This window comes from Acanthochromis polyacanthus, chromosome 12 (genome assembly GCF_021347895.1).
Source record: "Acanthochromis polyacanthus isolate Apoly-LR-REF ecotype Palm Island chromosome 12, KAUST_Apoly_ChrSc, whole genome shotgun sequence".
Classification (NCBI taxonomy): Eukaryota; Metazoa; Chordata; class Actinopteri; family Pomacentridae; genus Acanthochromis; species Acanthochromis polyacanthus.
In genome coordinates, this window is record NC_067124.1 from 22638261 (window position 1) to 22646571 (window position 8311).

Genomic DNA, 8311 nt, shown 5'->3' on the forward strand with positions numbered 1-8311 from the left:
GCTGTTCCTGTGAATGTCCACAAGGGAGTGTAATCAAGCCTTATAGAAGGAAGGAACATTGAGGTTCTAACTGAGGAAAAATGAACTGTTAGTTTCCCCTAATATCAGATGAGGTTTGGCCTCCATGTTCACATCTGCATTTAAGAGAAATTTCACTGTAATGTCAATGAAGAAAAGTGTAATTTCTACAGTAAATATGGGATATTTTTGTTGTTTGTTCCATATCTGAATCCCCAGACATGATTTTAAATTTACAGAAACAGCCACACAAAACAACAGATCTATAGTACAATTATACAGCATAAATATGAGTTTTAGAACTTGTTGAGAAATGTGCAGCCAACAGTGGACAGTCATAGTTGTATTGGAAATCTAATTCTCTGAGTTCTAAAGGTGTGTGATGGTGTGTGTTTCCCAAAACAAGGCCAGGTTAAAGTTCAGAGTTTTGCACTCAGTTCACTAGTGTTGGACAAATTACAGTTTATTCAATGCAAATCAAGGCATCACACTATACAATGCAAAACAACATATTAGAATGAAAATTAACATTTAAGCACAGTAAAAATATCAAGAGATGTTACATGTTGAACTGATCAACTAAATGTACTCTCACAGATTTTGTAAATACAGCGTTGTTGAAACTCTAATGCAGAAAATAAATGAATAAAATGATGTGAGCAGAGCCACAACAACAACAAAAAAATAGATTACATACATTTGTAAAGGCAAAAAATCCATCACTGAGGGTTTCTGAATGATTTTCATGAAGCTGGTACTGATTTGCTAGTTTCAACGCTGAGCAATGACCTCATACTCTGGAGATGTGTCTGTTCTTTGCAGTGACATGTAAGTTCTGTCCTCTTGATTTGGTTTCACCTTTTTTCTGGAGTTCCTTTAAAGACAACAAACATTTGTTATCCAAAGGTCTTCAGTGCATTAAAACAGCCTTGAAAAAAGAAGTACTAACATACCAAAGGCAAGATATGAGGATAATGACGAGAACATTTACACTGAGCGACACACCGGCAACAACCCAGGGAAGAACTGGACGGCAAGATCCACAATTTATCGCAAGATCCACTGCAAGAAATAAGAAATTATAGTCAGATATGGTATGTACTGATCATGCTGTGTATACTACATTCAATAGAATAGAATAGAATAGAATAGAATAGAATAGAATAGAATAGAATATGCTTTATTGTCATAATACAGTGTATAACGAAATTGAAAAGCTTCTCCTTTTCAGTGGAAGAAAATCTTAAGAAATTGTGCAAAAGCAATGCAGCAGTATATTGAGCTCATAATGATAACAATAAATTGCACAGGAATTAGATTAAGATCAATGAGATCTACTTACATCCCACAGTAATGTTAACATATGAAAGTAGAGGCCTTTCCATGTACATTGCTTCACAGACGTACTGTCCAGAATGTTCTGCTCTCACGTCAGGAATGACAAGTGTGGATGATCTTTGGTTTCTGATCAGGCTGCCCATGCAATTGCGTTTTGTCCATGCAACAAAGGATGGAGGGAAACTTTCCACACTGCAGGTCAGGTTCAGAGTCTCACCCTTCTTCAGGCTCCTGTTCCCACTTATTTGAACTTTCTTCACATCTATGACACAAAAGTACTAATGACACATTGGTACAGCTTCCCCACTGTCATTGCTTTCCTGCAAGAACACTCCTGATGCTGTGAAGACAATCATCAAACATTTTTGAAAGAAATATACTCACAGTTCACATTCAAAGTCAAAGTCTTCTCTGTAGTTGTTCCACTTTTAAAGCTGACCTTACAGGTGATCTTGGTACCGTGATGTTCAGCAGAAGGGCTAAAGTTCAGAGTTGATCTGTGTCTCTTTGTCACAGCAGTCAGATGCTCAGTTCTGAAAGAAATGATGCTTCTTGGAATGTCAGATTCTTTCCCTCCTGCTTCTGTCCACGTCCAGGAGATTTTAGGCCGAGATCCAGAGCAGAGACCAGGAGCAGTGCAGGTCAGTATGGCTTGCTTTCCTTCTTTCAGTGCAGGAATCATCACTGAGGGTTTCTGAGTGAGACCTAATGAAAACACAGTGCAACAATGGAGTCAGTATTTTTAGTTTCATCAGGAACTTCTGCAGTTTTACTTTGTGCCCACAGAGGTCAGCAAATACCTAAAATTACTTCATGAAAACACTAAATAACTATATTCTGCATGTTTTTTGTGTGTTTGTTTCGTTTTCTGTTTTTTTGGCATTGGTTTATTCATACCTTTAACAGAGACAGTTGCTCTTGGATAGAATAAAATCTCTTCTGCTGTCCCATTCAGCAAACCCTTAACTCTGAGCTCATAAGATCCACTGTCAGACTCCCAGAGGTCATTTATTATGATGCTGCAGACATTTCGTCTCAAATCAGGCTCCAACAGTAACACTCTTCCTTGAAATCTGGCCTGAAGATTTTTGTTGTTTTTGTTGTTGGAGTGAAATATCATGTCAGAATCACCACATGTTTTCTTAGTTGTCTCACATTTGTACCAAACTATAGCTCGGATTGTGAAGTCAGAAGCAGTGGTGAAAGAACACGGAATGACAACACAGAGTCCAACCTCTGCTGCTAGTTCTCCCTCAGTGAGGGTGACACAGTGTCCATTTACACAGTGCTGGTTTTCAGCTGGTGTGCCTGTTGGTACAACAGAGAAGGTAAAAGCAATATTATTTTTTTGTAATAACAATGATGTCTAATAAGGCCTGATGAGAGGCTACTGCAGTAACTGTTTCTGTCTTACAGAAGTGCTCTTAACAGCATTAGAATTTACAACGCAGCAAAGTTTATCTAAATTGGTTTAAAGGTGACAAACTTTTCCTGAGTTTTCAATTAATTCAATAATTGTCACTGCTCTTACTATTAATAGCCTGTCATTACTTGCTTTTCAATGATAAAATCCAAAAACATGTAATTTATCTGCATGTAAGAAGATAATTGTCTTGTACATCACATTAAAATGTATTAAAACGATGTTTAAAGATTATTTCAGATATATTTAACATAACGATTAAGAAATGGTGTTGGTGTTATGACAGTGTGTTTTAGCATCACCACCTGTAACAAAGAGAAGCGCAGTTGTCCAGATGAGAGCAAACATCCTCATTTGATGTCTGAAACACTCAGTGTCTGCAGGGCACATTTCACACTCAAATTGCAGTAAATGAAATTCACTTGATGAAACGGCTGTTTGCCAGTGACAATTCAGATACACAGACAGACATTCTGGCAATTTCAGATAGTCTGTAAGTGCTTGAATAAATTTGTCTGGCACTTTACAGATTGTTTTTTTAACTAATTAAACATTTCAACAGTGAAATAAGTTACATTTTACCTCTTTCTGTCTTGTTCTCCTGCACTTGTTTCTCCAGTGGTCACTGCCGAAATGACACCCCCTTCCCTCTTTGTGTTAGCTTTAAGGAAGCTTTAAGGAAGCTTTTTTTTTTTTTCCAGTCTGTTGAGCATTATTGCTCTTCTAAGACTTCCCCTTTTTAACACAGTCATGATATCACCAAAACCACAAGTATCATACACAGCATATGTTTGGGAATCTAAACTTTCAACCTTAAACAGCAAAACAACAATCCAACATCAATTACATTTCCTAGTGTAGGTGTTTTGTAACTTAATTGGCCATATTGTAGTGCTTTTTTATTACTATTCTACCTTGTAATGCATAAAATACATTTGTTTTGTGAAGGACTGTAAATCTGTATTGTTGATATATCTGCAGTGGCAGTTGTTTAATGAAGAGAAAACCAAGACCAATCATTTATTTTAGTTCTTAGGTTTAACTATGCAATCTCTTATTAAGAAACTGTTGTGATCTTGTTCTTATGATGCAATACTGCAGCGTACTTTAAACCAGTTATCACATTCTGCTATATGTCCACCTGAGAAGCTTCATCTTTCCTACTGAATAATAAGAGGAAATTGTTTTTCTTGCTCCTTTTTTTTTTTTTTTTGTTTTTCTGACCAGCCCTGTGACTGTGGCACAAAATAGGCCTTCAGTAAAGAACTAGCTTGCTGCAAATTCTTGTGCTGAACATAAATCAGTGCAAAATCTGCCCAAATAGTATCTTCCTCTTCTTTCTCTGGTGAAGATAAATAACTTCTCTTTCTTTGTGTTGTTTTATGCAATATGTTATGTCAAAACATAGTTTCCAGCAAAGCCACAGTAATAGTTAAGTTGCTGTAATTTGTCTTTATATGGTAGCAGAGCCTGTGGATACAATAACTTTCTGTCCGCATTCTGAGCTGCTGGTTCTTTATAGTGAAGCTGCATCTGATGGTGAATTGAAAGAAGCTAGAAGTTTGCCTGTAAAACGACAATTGTTTCAGTCATGCTGCACATCAGGGAGTGAGCCTCACGAGCTAGCAGCTTGGTTAGGATTCAATAAAGATCAAGGCATGGGTTGAAATATGAGTCCTACATTGTCATTATGACAACAATTAAGATTAGGGAATCATTACAGGTAAAAGATGGATGATTATCAGTATGAAGTAGGAACATCCTGTGTTTTGTCAACCCATCTATCCACCCTGACCCTCACGTGGAATTATTTGGTTGTATAATTACAGTAAGTCACTTTACTTACTCCTTGGCTCCTGTCCTAATTAACATGGCCAGTAGACTTAAGTCTGATCACCCCGCACAACCAATACTAAAAACCCATCAGAGGTACTCGTAGAACTAGATTTGCATCCAATAACTACTATCATTCTGGCAGAAGGAAGAACCATCATTCTACTGCTGTTTTCCCCACAGTGCAACCATCCTCCATTCACCTACACACAACCAAGTCATTCTAACCAAGCAGAAAACAGATTTTGTACAAACTCAGCAATTTTGTATTATTGTAATTAAAAAGTATATCTAATTTTGCAGACTGTTAAAGACTGTAGGCATGAAATCTACTTTAAAGAACTGTGGGAACAAGTGGCACAAACTGCTGAACAGTAAAGACAGACCCAGAACCTGCAGCCAAAACAAAGAAAGAATCAAAAGGCTGGATGGACATTGTGTGATACATCAATGCGGTGGATCTTCTGAGTCTTTTGGACATAAGAGTGTACTTACATCATGAGATTCAAATTCCTTGTGCGCTTTATCAACAGCTAAAAAAGCAGAACTTAAGCAACTGTTGCAGGTTTTAATCAAATGCGGGTTACATAAAAAGTTCATTATAATGCTCATATGTTCTCATACACCTTTACATGAAAGTCGCGCCTATAAGTGATAAGCGTGAAGGACCCCAAAAAATTACTAATCAGCCCACAGCAATTTGCTAAAAAAGTAATAATAATGGATTGTGCCACCCCAATATGAATAATGGTCTCACCCTGGCCACCCTTATAATAACTGTCTGGCTCCACCACTGCTCTGGACTTTATTGTATATGCCTTACTAATGCCAATATATGTATTCACAATGCTGGGACAACACTGAGTTTTTTCAGCTTTTATGTCCACTTAATCTAAGAACTTAATCCAAAAAAGTCACGGGATACAGATCCACAGTGGTCATGTTGCTTTTCAAAACAAAGGACAATATGAGAAACAGACATTTTCATTTTGTTGTCCATCAATAATCAACTGTTTCCATTTCATCTTTTTATTTTATTTATATTTGCATGGAACTGAAGACAGATGAATTTGCTTGAGGCATCAATGACTTGTTTAAAATAAAAGAGCAAGCAAACCACATCATTGCAGGAAAAACCTACTGTCATTAAATAACAGTGCTAATTTGCAGAGAGATTGCAAAACCCTGATCTGAATTATTTTGTCAATCATGAATGTAGAAAAAAATATATAATTATGATCACCACAAAGTACTGGACATACAGATTTGCTTTACAACACACTGTGACAAAAGATTAGGTAAGACATATTTGATATTTCTACTTTTTCAAAATAAAGTTTTGGTTTTTTTTTAAATGAGGCGTTCAGGGACATTAACTGGTTATTGACTTTGAGCAGACAGGCAAGTTGAGAATGCTAGCCAGCTTATCTGAAACACTCCATCTTTAAGTCAACAGAACAATGTCTTAATAAACAAATTAATCAGAATAGCTGGTCGACAATGGCTTCATTTACATGCACAGAGAACAGCATATTTTAAACTTGGTTTGGATTGGAATGCCTAAATAATGGTCTAAAAACTCAGTATGTAGCTTTTTGTATTATGTCTTGGACAATCTACCTCACTATCAGTCAAATTTAGATTGGCTAATTTGAGTTCACTCAGCTGCGGTTAAAAAAATAATTACTGAGCCTAACACATTGCCATAACACATTGCTGATGAGCATCTGTTAACCAAGATTATACATTTTCCACTTGTGGTTTACACACTTCACCTGACAACACAGTGCAATATGGGTGCGGTCTGATGTCAGACAAAGGTTCCCACATTCTGTTATGCCTATGATCTTTCTTTTGTTCTTTCAGAGGCAACTTGAGGCTTCATCATTTGAGTTCAAGAGTTTAACAGTTTAAACTACATGGCTCCTCCTAGTGTCATTTTGCTGCATTCATATTGCAATTCCTTCCTATGAAACTCTGGATCTATGAAGTTTACACAGATAAAGGCCTTTGCTGTATTTTGTACTCTTGTGAAACTGGTTGTGAAACAGCTCTCAGAGACACGCTGTCACCGTAATGAACTTAATCCATCTTATTCATGAGAGGCCACAGTACGGGCAGATTTTCATACTTGTATTTGAATCAAAAGCTTCAGAATTCATACAGATTTCATTTCACATCTCCAACTATGTATTGTTTTTGTATTTGACCCTTCTATGAACATCTGTATATACAGTTAAACTGTGTCTGTTGGAAAGAGGAAAATCAATGGGTGAATTACATTTTGGAAAGTCAATTTTCAGATGTCCATTTAGACAACAAAAATCAGCAATTTTAAGAGGAATACAACAGACGTCAATTCAAATCCTGTTGTCCTATTTAAGCTGATGCTACAGCTGCAGCGGGTGCATGACTTATGGATATGTTTTGACACAAACAACACCATTTGTGATGTAAAACATGGTGCAAATTGGTAGAAGTTGAGTTGTAGCTTCCCTGTTGGATTCGGATCATCTATAACTCATCGACAGTACTGCTGAAATGGCTGTATAATGACAAAATAAGCTTCAAGCATGGAGACTACAAAGAGATGACAGGCAGCAGAGTTGAAAATTAGACACATGGAGTTTCTATGAAGCAGGAGAGCTCAAACAGAAAGATGCCAGTGGTTGCATTATGGGTAATCTGGGGTTCAGTATAATTGGAACCAATACCAGGAACTAAACCCAGGACATCCCTGCTGCTACAGTTTGAAACATTGTGAGCCAACCAAGTTCATTAGATTTTGCTGGGGGGACCTCATTAATGAGTAATAGAAAGGATACAATGAGCACACTGATTTACTTTAAATCAACTTGAGTGAAAAACAAGGTGACCTGCTGCATGTAAACATTGCCTCTGATTTGACTTTGACTAATTAGAAGTTGGGTACTGTTTTATGAGCTTCCATTAAGACAGTGTTCAGTCAGAGTTGCTGAGTCATGTGTGATGAGCCCGTTTTTACTTTGTCACCAATATTCAATACTTCAATGTGTTGCCTGCTGACTAAAATACTCATGCAGGGTTTTTTACTGTACATACCGGCATCCCTTTCCCTATCAATATACATCAAATTAATATATTATTGACACCATCATTATCAAGTTAGACTATTAGTGAGCTTTAATATTACACCACAGGCTCATCAAATGTCTCTGAATAGCACAACCAGCTGACTAGGCAGCATCACGTTTTTGTCACTCGGACATCTGATGCAATCCTGTGAGAGTGAAGCATCGACCGACAGGTGAGGTTGATGCTCGAACTTCCCAAAGACCCCGGAGATCCGGCAATCTTTCAGCACAATTTGAATACACACACGCACACACACATACATACACACACATTGTCTAAAAGAGAGAACACTCTGGCTGCTCACGAGCAAGTACGTTGTGCTTTGGATCTGTATTTTCTATATAGTTCGAATAGCTGGAACATATGTAGAGAAACACATGCTATAGGGAGAAGAAGTAGGAGATGACAGACGTTTTGCATCGGCCACAGTGCAGGTAAATAACTCCCCCCCCCCAACACCCACCCTTCAAAATCTCAACACAATCTACACTTAAATGGAAAAATGCTGGGAACAAAGTGTGACATTTAACAGAACTAGACAGTGTGTCACTAAAATCGACAAAACCTCTTCAATCATTATCAAAA

The 8311-nt window shown here is 37.3% G+C and overlaps 1 protein-coding gene across 3 annotated transcripts; it reads right to left on the reverse strand.

The window, feature by feature from the left end:
* Positions 1-460: 460 nt before the first annotated feature.
* LOC127536378 (B-cell receptor CD22-like) lies at positions 461-5502 on the reverse strand. 3 transcript variants are annotated; one of them, XM_051956446.1, is made up of 7 exons: positions 3362-5502; positions 3085-3156; positions 2254-2664; positions 1741-2061; positions 1361-1618; positions 972-1080; positions 461-892 (listed from the first exon to the last, which is right to left on the reverse strand). In XM_051956446.1, exons 2-7 carry the CDS (start codon positions 3131-3133, stop codon positions 790-792), a joined length of 1251 nt encoding a protein of 416 aa, XP_051812406.1. In that variant the 5' UTR covers positions 3134-3156; positions 3362-5502; the 3' UTR covers positions 461-789. The 3 variants fall into 3 exon arrangements, with proteins under 3 accessions (XP_051812406.1, XP_051812407.1, XP_051812405.1); XM_051956447.1 differs by lacking the exon at positions 3362-5502 and having other exon boundaries at positions 1010-1080; positions 3085-3355; XM_051956445.1 differs by lacking the exon at positions 3362-5502 and having other exon boundaries at positions 3085-3355.
* Between the last annotated feature and the right edge of the window lie 2809 nt (positions 5503-8311).

Coding starts and splice junctions, on each gene's coding strand:
- LOC127536378 (XM_051956445.1), bottom strand. CDS start 3,169: ATGTGCCCTGCAGACACTGAGTGTTTCAGACATCAAATGAGGATGTTT. Junction 2,665..3,084: donor TGCGCTTCTCTTTGTTACAG/GTGGTGATGCTA, acceptor TTGTACCAACAG/GCACACCAGCTGAAAACCAG. Junction 893..971: donor ATCCTCATATCTTGCCTTTG/GTATGTTAGTAC, acceptor TTGTCTTTAAAG/GAACTCCAGAAAAAAGGTGA.